This window comes from Sodiomyces alkalinus (genome assembly GCF_003711515.1).
Source record: "Sodiomyces alkalinus F11 unplaced genomic scaffold SODALscaffold_7, whole genome shotgun sequence".
Lineage (NCBI taxonomy): Eukaryota > Fungi > Ascomycota > Sordariomycetes > Glomerellales > Plectosphaerellaceae > Sodiomyces > Sodiomyces alkalinus.
In genome coordinates, this window is record NW_021167085.1 from 2,248,263 (window position 1) to 2,260,829 (window position 12,567).

A 12,567-nucleotide genomic window follows, 5' to 3' on the forward strand; every position below is an offset into this window, starting at 1 on the left:
AACTATGCGAAAACTTCAATGGGTCTGGTTTATCCGCAGCGCCTCCGCCGTCTGCATGCAGCAAGGCTACAGCCTTGTTTCTACCTCATGTTTGACAACTTGGAGGCTCTCCATCCGCAGGTACTAACTCTAATGAATGAAATTGGGCCATCTGGAGTGTCCCTTGACTTGGTTGGTCACTTTTTTTCTTGCCACTTCGATTCGCCTTATGATCTTCTCCGAAGGAAGCCGCTCACCTCTAAGCCTCTCTCACAAGCCACGCAACTTAAAGGTTCTTCGCCGCCCTCGCCGTTGGCATACCTGCTCTTAGTGCCGTTCCCGTTGTCGGTTCCGAGTCAATCCTAATATACATGCTATTTCGGACCGTCCTCCTCAGTGTTCTCCGAGATCATCATCGTGTTGCACATTTTATATCTACAATCGGCCAGGTCCCTATCCGCTGGTCGTTTTCTGTTTCCACTGAATCAGTTGGACGACAGGCGATGCATGAGCTCGCTCGCAGCCAAACGTCGGGGACTGCAGGTGAGCTGCATTGGCGTCATGTACGGGGCATGCAATGTCGATGTGGATGGGCAGCAGGACATCGCAGCACGTCAGTACCAGGTCTGGGACCATCTGCTTCAACTTCTTCGCCATGCCTTGCTCGAATATTTCAGTGCGAAGTAGAATAATAATTACCCATCACTCCCCGCGGGGGCTTGCTCTCTCGACACGCCTAGTGAAAACTGGGGACTTGGATAATATCACGAGCGACAAGCCACCTGTTTAGTCTTCCCTGCACGGGTCCGTAAAAAAGGTACGGCATGACATGCCACTCTAGCTCCCTAGCGGAATGCGCCTGTTTCTGCGGGGCGATAATTCAGGTTGCTGCAAGCTTCCGTAGCGTATTTAAGCATATTGCCCTAAGGTACGGAGTATTGAAGTCTCAACGAGGAACAGAACGGAGGCGGCCACAGACAAACATGGAGTAATCGATCCGTAGGCGCTGTTCCTCACAGAGATTTGGTAGGGACGCGGTAGTCGTCTCTTCGGCCTAAATTGATAATCACCGAGATATGAGGGGTTCGGACCAATAGCGAAGGGTCACGATCATCAACTTCCTTTGGACCATTTCCTTCAGGTACCTTACTCTAAAATGAGGTATTTACGAATCTACAATTGCTGTTGTTTTTGCGGATTAGCTGGAATAACCTGCTTGAATTCTGCCGACCGAGATCCGGCTCCTTTTACAGTCCACTCGGAGTCGTTCGCGTCTTCTCTTGCATATATGGAACTTATAAACGGGGATGGTAGCTGATAACGCTCAGTAGACAATTATAATTATCACTCCGTAGTACCTTAGGTACGTAATTGAGCTAGTGTACTGCAACTGACGGCAGTCTTGAGCCTCATTATGCACGACATTCCTGGTGTTTCGGATCTACGAAGTACATACACATACCTACATACATACGTGCCTTCGGACCGCGATTGATATTTTTTCCACCGCCAAAATAGGTGGTGATGCAACTACGGGTATAATTTTGCCGATCGTGCTCAACAATAACCTCCCCTGTACGGAGCCCTGCTTTTATCAGGCGGACAAAGTACCTACGCCACCATCTCGGCACAAGGCTTGAGTGCATCTTCAGTCGGAAAACAGGCATGAGCCGCTTGTCCCGGGGCGACTAAGCGTGCCGTGCCTTTTTTTCTTCTTTCGAGTTGGAAGAACGGGCACTAATGAGCTTTGTACAGGTCGTATGGTGTATCCGCACCGACGGAATACGAAGACCAAGGCGGTCTGGAGTCTGAATCAATCAAGTGGGTGGAAGAGAAACCACGAGAGAAACTGTCAGCCAACTGCTGGGGTGGCGGCAGACAAAAGAAACGAGTTCTTTGTGAAAGAAGATACGATTCCCGAATAAAATCGCCCGTCGATGGATAAGGCGCCTACGAAGTAATTAGGTACGTAGCTTTGTTAGGGCAAGGTAAGCTGTATGATCCAGTAGCGTCAGGGCGAGCGACTGGAAGTTTCCACCAACGTCGGCCGAGGTGAGACAAAGCGCCATGTCTCTCAAGTTGAAACGTCATTGTCGAGCGACGCAGGAGGCTGGGAAAATATTACCTTGCTTGGACTGAATTCAAAGAAGCAAAGCTGTGGACAGACCGCAGATACCGACCACTAGGTGAGGCCAAGTGGACCAAGTGCGCCAGCACAGGCACCGGCACCAGTCTTCCCCAGCCTTCCCCAGCCTTCCCCGGCCTCTCGGCCGTCGGACACCTCCTGCTTTGCAAGCTACGAAGTAGTTATTTCTCATTCTGTAGGTATAGCCTCTTGACCTGCCTCCCGTGGACGAGATCGCGAAAGAGTTAAGACAGGGTACAGGGCACGTGAAAAGGAGGTTGGCCTGAGCACTTGCATAAGCCCACTCGCTGCAAGGCGGCTAAGTACGAAGCTATGTTAAGCACTGGGCGAATGAGAGCCCGTGGTTGGCGGCTATGGACAGGGGTGGCGGGGGCAAGCATTTTAGTCCTCCCGGGACTACCCGGGCGTGGTCGTAACCCAAGGTACTGATATCTTGTACCTAAAGTACCCACGTACAACGTGCATTAAGTACCTAAAGGTATTATAGGTTTCCTACGCGACTTCGCACCACTCCGTCGTGAGCAAGTCGATCGCACTCCGGCTCGGAGCACGACAAGCCTTGCTTTTTGCTTCCTCTTCTCGTAGAGGAACCAATATCCAGTCGCGTTAATCAGTCACTGCTAGGACCGCAGTGTTCGACCGGCCCTCTAGATCCGCCGGTCCCTGACGCGCCTTGTCGATGTCAAAAGTACAGCTCCAGCGGCATCGTCGGCGGCTATAGCCCGTGCTGCCTCTTTAGGCACATTAGCTCTCCCGCCCCTCTCTGTCCTGTCTCCCTTCCAAATGCAAGGAACAACCATAGACTACCTTATTACTCTGCTACGGGTATTAGATAATAATTGCATGAGCGATTCTATTTATGAGTTTGGACTGCGGCTCGATGCTACACTCGGCGAGCGAAGTTGGAACGGTTATGGCAAGCTGCTTGTCCATAGTACTCCGTGCGAAGTATAAGGTACATACAAAAGTTTCCCCGAATCGTTTCATCCCGCTATAACCCTGTCCTTCCTTTATATTCAGGGTATAATAATAAAGCACTTTGAACTTGGTGGGATTCGTCGGATTATCATGGAAAATCCAAGGCGACCTCTAGTCAGGCACAACGCTTAGCGGAGCAACCCCAAGACACAGGAAGGATTAATTAGATAGGTAGTAGCTGATGTTCTATATCTCTCCTTCGTCGTCAGTTCTGGCCGTAATTTCTACTCCGAGGTGATACCAGCCCGACCGCGAAGTGGCATCTAGCGGACTCGAGGCTCGCTGTTGCAGCATCGCTTCGTACAGCTTCCCAGAAGCAGCACGCCGACTGGAAACAGATGTACTCCGCAATAATTAACGCGCTCCGAACATACCTTACATAAGGTACCTGACTAATTACCTTACTCCGTACTTCGTACAAAGTAAAGATACCTTCTGTCGTTCCACGACGAACACTCCCTTCCCTCCCCACCAGAAAGCACACATTGAGGCGGTCGCATTTGGGGTCGCTGTCGTGGCCCTCGGACAGCTGCTCTTCTTCTAATCTACGAAGTAATTAGCTTATCAGCTCCCGTTTCCGTCTCAGCAACCCGGTAGCTCATAAGACGGTAAAAGCAAGCAGGCGAATCACAGCAATCCACGTTTCGGCCAGCCGGCCACACAACCCTAGCCTAACCACCATTACGATTCTCCTTTCCCCTCCCAGTCTCACCCCGTCACCATGTCTATGGACCCAATCAAGAAGTATTCCGCCACCGACCAACCACCGTGACCGGGCCAGCCAGCTTCTGGCAAACCTGGCGATGCGCTGGCGCATGCTCTCGCGATTTGGATTGTCTGACGAGCTGGCACCACAGGACGAAGATTGTCATCATCCCCCAACTTCCTTCTCTTGGATAATTAGTGGGCAACGATCGCTCCCCTATTAGCACCTCGCGTCCCGTGACAGTATCCGTTGGATGATCCGCGGGCAAATGTTTCTCACATCCTTGAAATAGACCCGGGCCAGACCGGCTTGTGCTTTCGTCGTTGTTTTGCAGCCATATAAGGCTTCGGTGCAGTGGTAGCCCCCCCCCCCCCCCCCCCCCCCCCCCCCCCCCCAGATCGATCTCTGCACGTGCGGACCGTTACCCGCATTACATACTCCGTACATCCAGTCGTTTACTAGCAGTGTGTCGTCGCGGCCATTAATGAACTCGTCGCGAACCCACCGACTTGGAAAGCCGCAAGTGCGTTGTACTCCGTAGGGGGTGCTTTAGGTGCCCAGATAAGGAGTATGTACATCAGGTTGGTACGGAGTACGTGGTGCGGCTTCTCTTGGACAGACACCCCTCGAACAAACCCCGGATTCTCTATCGGTGCCCCGTAAGTTCCCTCGCAGTTGGAAATGCGAAATGCACCCCGACAGGCTCTCATGCGGAGGTAGCTATTTCGCATTTGAAGATCCCATGTTTCTCGCCCTGCGCTGGGCACCATAGTGGACTCGACTACGAACTCTCATCACGCAACACACAAGACACACACACATGCACACCCACACACAACACCATATAGGAGATCCTTAAACGAAAGGGTCCTTTTTGAAGGTGCAGGGTACAAGTAATCAACCATTCACCATGTCATCGGACACATGCGTTCCACGCGGTCATTGTCGCTGTTCGGTTGATACAGTACCTCACTTATTAGGCTTAGCGCTCTCCTCACCGCTACTCTTCAGCCTGTTTAGAGACACCCCTCTTCCCCTCTTTTGGCCTGCTTTTGTTTCCCGAGCATACCTAAGGTAAGAATGTGAACGAAGTACCGGTACACGTTACTTCTACCTTTGTCCGAAGTACCTCGGCGGCCCAGACGCGGAAGGGCCATTCTGCCCTGCTAACTCGATCCATCTCTCCTGGTTTGTACGAGTACTCCGTGTACGGCTAGCGCTTCGGACTGAGTACTATAAGGTACGTGGTTGGGCGATCAAGACGGGGATGGGTTGGTATCACTTGGGGAGTACCTTAGATACATACATACATCACATATAGGTATATGTACTTCGCCATTTCCGCAGCATTTCTCCAAGGCATTTGACGTATCTACGACGCCGTAGTCACCGAAGATTGATGAGAAATATAGAGAGCCGCGGAAGACTTTACGGCTGAAGTCTTCAAGCTATAACATGTACAGTTAGTTATGTTTCCTGGTGAAGGGAATGAGTGCAGTTTCAGGAAGTCCGCATTTCGCCGGGGGAGGTGATAGGGGTTAAACTTGCTCCTCAACCACACACAGCACGGCACACAACACGCCCACGCAAACCACGGCCAGGTCTGCGCGAACGGCGGGGCTACCTTAGTTGGTGCACATATCACATATCCGTACAGTACTTACGTACATACTCTGCACAACGTATGTAGGTATGTACGTGTACGTGTACATGCCATGGTCCGTAATTATGGGGTGCATTCAAAGAGAATCCTCAAGGCCAGGCCAGTGCTTGGAGGTTTTGTTGTCACGTTTTGTTTGTCGGGACACTTCGATTTGGGACCAAATGCAGCCAGTCTTAGACCTCAAAATATGCGGAGTAATCATCGTGTAGCCGTAACGCTGGACATCTTCGCCCTTCGAACAAGGAAAAATAATCGGTCCTCCATAGAGTCTGACGTTGCGGGGAGGATGGGCAGAAGACAATCTTCCCAGACCAAACGATGTGCAGCGATCGGCGAGTAAACTTTCCCGGAGACAAACAATTACATACAAGGGTAGATGGGGACAAAGCCAAAGGCGAAAAAAGGGGATAAAAGCAATGGAATCAATCCATTTTCCGTACCAGATCGAAATTGATCTTAATATAATTAGAATCTTTGATCGAATGGAAGTGTATATGAATCAGTTTATTTTTATTTCGTATTCGTGCAGCATACATACGGCATTCAAGGTAACATGCACGCCATGAGGAAAGGCACGAAGTAATGGGGTGTGGGCCCTCTTGATTGATGTCTCTGTCCTCGTCCGTCATCACGCCGGGATGTTTCCCACGGGAGACCCGATTACTGGGCGGTGGACACTGAATTCCTATGTATTACATACAACGTATGTTGTCGGGAAGGCTGCATGTGTGTACCCTCCGCCCATGCGCTTGAAGATCTGTTGAAAATCGGTGTCCGACATTAGCTTAAAGCGCGCACGAGCCGGCGCCATGCTGTCAGTCCGGTCTTGCGTCTCTGGGGCTCGAGTTTGGAACGTGTTTGCATCTACGGAGTGGCAGAACAGGGCGCTTCCAGGAGAGTTTAATTTATCAGAAGCAGAAAAACGAGACAGGATGGGTAAGACAATATGCAGCACTGTGCGTGGCCATGTGCGCCTCTCTGCACAACAGCCAAGTAGCTAGGTTCATGTCCCGAACAATTACGGCGCCTATGTAGGCATTTACTTCGTAGGGTTCCATTCATATTCATGTTCTCCCTCTCTCGATGGAATATTCTTTGGGAAATCGAGGTCTACAAGAGAACGGGAAAGATCAGTGATTCTGCGGTGTCCGTTCCTGTGACCCACCCACCGCATCTCAAACTTCGTACTGTTGTACAGTATTACTTCGTAGGGCAGCACAGGCTCATTTTGGGAATAATATCTCTCAATTCCCCCCCAGCCCCCTTTTCCCCACTAATTATCCATAAACCGCTCATCAGCCCGGTGCTCTCCAACGCAGTTCCGGCCGAGATGTTCGTCCCTTGCCGGTAGCGTGATTGGCAACCTTGGCGGGAGATGCACACAAAGCGAAAGATGGCGGGGGAAGATACTCGAAGGGAGGTCGGGGCATGAAGGAGACGGAAGAAGGAAGAAAACCAGAAACAGCAGTACCGCATGGAATCTTTGAACCTTACGTTGTATGCGGTTCGGCACGCGTATCACCTTTACCTTATTATTATCTAGCGATCGATCCATTCCTCGTCCTTGTGCGCTCGAGCCATATATCAGGGATTGATTTTGATATTTACCTCCAACCGTTCACGGCGAAAAGGAGTTACCTACCCTTGCGGTCGTTTTAAGGTGTTGAGATGCTAAGCTATCCGTGATGTGTCTGACTGATCATGCCGGTAGACGAGAGACGATGCGCATAAGGGACGCGCATGGCATAGCATGACATGGCATGACCTTGCGCGACATCGTGTGGCGGGCCGCCGGTTGATAGGATAACATTGAAGGAGCCCGGAATGGTCCCTGCATGACCAACACAAGGTAGGGGGGCCAACAGGACGGACGTGAGAGTGAGAGATGATGAGGTGCAACCCGGGTCTCTCACCTCGACCTTCGACCTCAGACCGATACACAACAGGAGCTGCTGTTAAGCACGCATTCCACATCCAATACCCAACCAATGTCACACTAGCTCGAGCTCGTTGTGCCGGCTATCATCCATTCAAGACTTTCACCCCCTTTAAGCCGAACTACCCCGACATCGATCTCTGCGTTCCACGGAGATGACAGTGGACAAGCACCAAGTATTCGTACCAGACACCTTCGGGGGTTAATGGGGTTGGTACTGTGCATGAACCGCATAGGGCAGCACCGTTCGTGGCGACGACCTTCAAGTCGAGACGAGTTTAGTTATTGTTTGCCCAAAAATCCACCCGGTGTGACATACGAAGGCGCCAATGTCAAACCACCGAGTCCGAACTTTGCGGATCTTATTTCCACTTCCGCCTAATTTTAAACTTGAAGACACGGGCAGGTGTCATGGGGGGATGGAATGGATTAGGGTGAAGCGACCAACAATGCGGAGGACCTTTTGTCTCTCTTCTCTCTTCCCTCTCCCCGCGGCCCCCCACCACCATCACCACTCTGTCCACACCTAATATTTCGTAGCGTTATCTGCTGGGGTGGTCAGCCACATGGCAAGCTCACAGCCTGTCCCTCCGCCCACCCCATTCGCAACTCCCTCATTCCACAACTCAATTTTGGCGGTGGGCGAAGTCACAAGTTGTCTGGTCGGGCCGAAGGACAAGCTATATTCCTAATTCTCAGTATACGCCTAATATTTGTCATTAATTAGAGCCGGCATTTTGAGCCAGAAAGGAGAATGCACGCAGACTAGGTAGTATCGCCGGGGGGGATAACTGGTAGCCCGTCCAGGTGGCGTCAGCTCGTTGGCGGTAGAGAAACAGTTGACCTCGAAATGGGGGAGGGGGTCGGTCAAGGAGGGGAAAAGGCAGCGAGCGGCGGGGTTCCTGATAGTGCGAAGTATCTCATTACCTTATTTACCGTGAGAAGTAATTACTCCGTACATACAACGTACAACGTACAACGTCCAGACGCACAGAGCGTGCCGCCGCGGCCTCGGCCCAGCCCAGGGGGTTCTAGATGGCTGTTGTGGTGGATGTATCTCACAGGATGCAGCGGGCGGGCGGGAGCGGTCCCCCGTCTGCATGACAAGACATTATGTAGACATGAGAACCTCGGTCCAGGGATGTACGAATACATACAGCTTTGCTGCAAGAAAGGGACGAAACTGGGGGCAAAGACGATAGAGACCAGGGTTGAAGAACAACAATGGCATTGTATTCCAGTGGAGACGTTGGTAATGTTGGGCCGCTAAAAGCTAAGCGATGAGGAGACGAGACGAGACGAGACGCTACGCTACGATGGTGAAAAGTGGCTGGCCGTGGGGGTTGGTTTGTGCAAACGAATTTAGTGTTGAGCTTACGTACCTATACGTGACTAGGCCGTTGAAACCATTTATTACGAAACTACCTAGACGGACGACGAAAAAAGACTCCGTTTGGACGGTTCAATGGCTCAAAGTGGATGAGGGTTTTGTGCTGTACTTCGAACGGTACATATTCCGGAGCGATGAGGTACATACTAAGGTACACACACCTACACCGTTCATGTACACATTGCCATTGTATCAGCAAACCCGCCAAGGTACTTAATTATGTAACATTACCTTAGTGAGGATACAGGTACAGATACATCAAGAGCTTCTTGACGCACGCTGAGTGTCATGTGACTTCGTGGTTCAGACGTGACGGAGGCATTACTGGCGTGACGCCGAACACACTACACTGGCCAGCCACATCGTGTTTCTCATCCCTTTGCACGGTTGACTCTCGCTAATATCAAACAAGCAAGCCAGCCTTAATGAGCCCAGTGATTGGTTCCGAACCTATTTTGTCGACAACCGTTGCGGATGCACTCGATTTCTCTCACCCAGGACCAACCCCTATTCAATTTCCACGGCAATGCCACCTCCAAAATCTTCTCTCCCGCGGGCACCCGAACCCCGGTTCTCCCGGTCCTTCGACCCCTGGAACTCGTCCTCAACTGGTCACCAGCGCCCCGAGGTCCGCCCGACCGAGGGCTGGCGGGACAACCGCAACCGCAAGCTCATGTCCCAGTTCCGCGGCGGCCTGTCGGGCGGCGAACGCCTCAGCGACACCGTCGGCGCCGGAAGCGCCGACTTCGATCCCAAGCTCGGCATGGTGGTGCCCAGGGCTCTTCGGGCGCGCTCTGCCGTCAGCGTCCGGGACATGCTGGCACAGCCCGGGAAAATGCGCGAGACGCTGCGCAGAAGCACGGGGGACGACGTGAGTACCGTGGGGCGTGAGGACGAAAAAATGCCCAACGGCGCTGCTGCGATGAGGTCCGAAGACCGGGGCGACGACGGGAATGACCGGAATGGGGAGCAGGATCGCAGCGAGACCCAGGCTTCTTCCGGTGGGAGAGGCATCTTTGATGGCGTCGTGGTCTACGTCAACGGCAGCACGGCGCCGCTCGTGTCGGACCACCGCCTCAAGCGCATCCTTGTCGAGCAGGGGGCTAAGGTGTCGCTGCACCTCGGCCGGCGGCAGGTCACACATGTCGTTATTGGGAGACCCGTGAGTGGGGGGATGGGCTCGGGGGGTGCTCTGGCTGGTGGCAAGCTGGAAAAGGAGATTCGGACGATCAGAGGTTCCGGGGTCCAGTATGTGGATGTCGAATGGTAATGAATCCTCTCCCCCATCTGCTCTCCAGCAATGGCTCTCTTGTTTCCCTTCTTCTTTTTTTTCTTTTTTTGCGTCTATGACTAACTGGGACACTGCAGGGTGCTCGAAAGCCTCAAGGCTGGGAAGAGGTTACCAGAGTCACGGTTTGCAACCTTAAAGGTAGCCAGAGAAGGACAGCGGAGCGTCTATGGCATGTACCCTGCACGAACTAGGTCCGAAACACATGGCCACTCTGTAACATAGTCAACATGGTCATGAAGGCGCTTGCTATGTTTTGCGTTTGAAAATGCCGTACGACGCGACGCTTCTGGGAACGGCTCGTCACAGGTTATGTCGTCATGAAACAGTCAAGCCAGGCGCGAAATGATTCTTCTTCTTTGTCCACTGCCTTCTATTATATATATTTGTTTTCTTCTTCCTGCGTTGGTCTGCGGCACTAGGATACGGCATGGATAATGAGATCACGAGCTTTATACCTGGTCACTGGGAATCATGAGGGATTCGGGATATTGCTGATCCGGGTTGTGTGCTCCCAAAATGAGCCCATAGTTCTCGGCATCCGATAGAACCACAGACGACGAAGAGCATGCGGAATCACGAACTGACATCCATTTAACATGGCGCGTGGCACAACGCCTCTAGTTCGGTTGCATGAGCCTGTACAACCTGGCTGAGATGGCGGGCCTCTTTTGCTTCTGTATACCTGGTCGTTCCGAGTCTCTCACTCGCCACTCGATGCCCGGCTTTGGGGAGGGGCAAACCAGTTCGTGTCCCAAAATAATACCCTTTCGTCTTGTGCGTTGAGAGCAAGTCAGATCGCGGTCCAGCAAGTTGGGACCTCCGACTCGGACTGGATCCCGCACTTCATACGCCAGTACCCGGAAAGGCCTTCCCCCGTCCCCGAAGATTCTCGCGAGAAAAAAAAAAAGGGGGGGGGGGGTGCAAGGAGAGGAAGGGGATGGTTAGACATGCATGGCGGGAGAGTGGAGTGGCCCAGGCGATAGCTTTTCTCCGAGCCTCTCTTCTCCCCCTTTGTCCTCGTTACGGTCGATCTCGATTGCTACATCCAGTCTGGTGGTGTTTCACAGACGGCATTCATCTGCAGAGACAGGGAGGTGCGTAAGGCAGTGGGCGGGACATTTACAACGCAAAGATGGGAGGAAGGAAGCTCGCCATCAACCCTGCTCTTACCTCATTACAATGGGATTTTTGATGGATATTCACTCTTTGTTGGCTCTTCGGAAGTTTGTCTCGTCTTCTCTTCTGCTCTTTGTTTCTTTTTCGCCCTTGCTTTCTGGCATCTGCCCCCGGTGCTCTGTCCGTGGGGTTACATACCCCTCGTCTCCGGGAGGGATATGACAGTGTATGGCTGGGTTAGCTGATTGGCAGCCAAAGAAGTCAGTGAATTCAAAGTGAGCAAAGTCAGGACATCAAGAGGTTCACGTTTCTCCGTCGATCACGAGTCTTGGTGGACGCAGTGGCGAAAAGGGGAGCTCGAAACTCGGTAGCTCGGTAGGACAGAATTAGGTTGCACGACGAGCCGGCGGGTAGTTCGCGGAGGGACGGTGATGAAGAGGCGGTAATGGTTATGACGAGAAGAGAAAAGGGACGGACACTTGGAAAAGGGGCTGGGGAGACTAGAAGCTATACCTCTTTGTGCCGTTTCCCCCCAAGGCAGCCAGACACACTTTCACCAATTCTCTTCCCACCATCCCCCGACCTCGCTCCCAAATTGCCTTTACTATTCCACAGACCTTGCGCCACGTCTATTCCTTGCTTCCAGGCGCGACAGGTAGATGTGGTGTTTGTGCTCTTTGTGCTTCGGGAAAGCAAGGGGGCCTACGGCTGCTCTCGATGGGCGTGGTCAAAGGCAATATCTCGACTTCGGTGGGTAGGGCAAGCAAGACGAATGAGGAATGGTCTAGGCTGTCGAATGTTACTATCGGATTCCTTTCGATCTCAAAGGTTAGATAGGACGTCGTTCCTCTCGACGTCGAACTTGTGGTCCTCAAGCTGCGCAAGGGGGCTGGAGCTTGCTGGGCTAGGCTGGGAAAGGGGTGAGGTGAAGTTAACCAGTCGGCCAGTAGTCATGCGAGAATTCTTAGTCTCTTGCGGTCTCTCTCTGAGAATGAGGAATGGACATTAATGGTAGACACCCGCTTATTATCCTGGGACTTGTAAAAAGGAGGCCTGTAGACCACGTGGAAAACATGACGACCGTAATCCTGATCTGTCTGTACCATCATAAGGGAGATCTGTATGTTGATTCATCCCCTGACCGACTTTAAAAAGGCACCCCCCCAGAGACAGTTTGGTGTTCGTCTCTAAGCTAAAACGAATCTCGGAAATAAACACACTGAGGCTCGGTTGGTCGAGTGTCAGGTCAGAGATTCTGGACGACTCCCTATAACGCCTATATACTTATAAGTAAACTGCGTACGGCGCAAAAGAAATATAGTAAAAAAGAAAAAAGAAAAAAGAAAAAAAGGGGGAACATGA

The 12,567-nt window shown here is 52.1% G+C and overlaps 4 protein-coding genes across 4 annotated transcripts; 3 read left to right on the forward strand and 1 right to left on the reverse strand.

Annotated features, from left to right (window-relative positions):
* Positions 1–4: 4 nt before the first annotated feature.
* Positions 5–2,391, forward strand: SODALDRAFT_361443 (hypothetical protein; the record flags this gene model as incomplete). The annotated part of the gene is made up of 11 exons (XM_028614367.1): positions 5–120; positions 272–398; positions 469–655; positions 720–763; positions 821–863; positions 1,380–1,409; positions 1,578–1,619; positions 1,735–1,877; positions 1,989–2,031; positions 2,127–2,251; positions 2,338–2,391. 11 exons carry the CDS (start codon positions 5–7, stop codon positions 2,389–2,391), a joined length of 954 nt encoding a protein of 317 aa, XP_028465517.1.
* Positions 2,392–2,440: 49 nt separating this feature from the next.
* Positions 2,441–4,619, reverse strand: SODALDRAFT_380149 (hypothetical protein; the record flags this gene model as incomplete). The annotated part of the gene is made up of 11 exons (XM_028615092.1): positions 4,386–4,619; positions 4,229–4,317; positions 4,089–4,123; positions 3,816–3,940; positions 3,558–3,648; positions 3,345–3,431; positions 3,164–3,214; positions 2,997–3,049; positions 2,744–2,858; positions 2,634–2,666; positions 2,441–2,476 (listed from the first exon to the last, which is right to left on the reverse strand). The coding sequence occupies exons 1-11, from the start codon at positions 4,577–4,579 to the stop codon at positions 2,441–2,443; spliced, it is 909 nt and encodes a 302-aa protein (XP_028465518.1). The 5' UTR covers positions 4,580–4,619.
* Positions 4,620–5,460: 841 nt separating this feature from the next.
* SODALDRAFT_334842 (hypothetical protein) lies at positions 5,461–5,830 on the forward strand. The gene has a single exon (XM_028612310.1). The coding sequence runs from the start codon at positions 5,525–5,527 to the stop codon at positions 5,810–5,812; it is 288 nt and encodes a 95-aa protein (XP_028465519.1). The 5' UTR covers positions 5,461–5,524; the 3' UTR covers positions 5,813–5,830.
* A 3,312-nt stretch (positions 5,831–9,142) lies between these two features.
* SODALDRAFT_314071 (hypothetical protein) lies at positions 9,143–10,670 on the forward strand. The gene is made up of 2 exons (XM_028609252.1): positions 9,143–10,064; positions 10,167–10,670. The coding sequence occupies exons 1-2, from the start codon at positions 9,325–9,327 to the stop codon at positions 10,309–10,311; spliced, it is 885 nt and encodes a 294-aa protein (XP_028465520.1). The 5' UTR covers positions 9,143–9,324; the 3' UTR covers positions 10,312–10,670.
* The last annotated feature ends 1,897 nt before the right edge of the window (positions 10,671–12,567 follow it).

Excerpts from the sequence above, each read along its gene's own strand:
- SODALDRAFT_334842 (XM_028612310.1), top strand. The coding sequence starts at position 5,525 with ATGGTCCGTAATTATGGGGTGCATTCAAAGAGAATCCTCAAGGCCAGG.
- SODALDRAFT_314071 (XM_028609252.1), top strand. The coding sequence starts at position 9,325 with ATGCCACCTCCAAAATCTTCTCTCCCGCGGGCACCCGAACCCCGGTTC. Across the intron at positions 10,065-10,166 it reads CAGTATGTGGATGTCGAATG|GGTGCTCGAAAGCCTCAAGG; the intron begins GTAATGAATCCT and ends GGGACACTGCAG.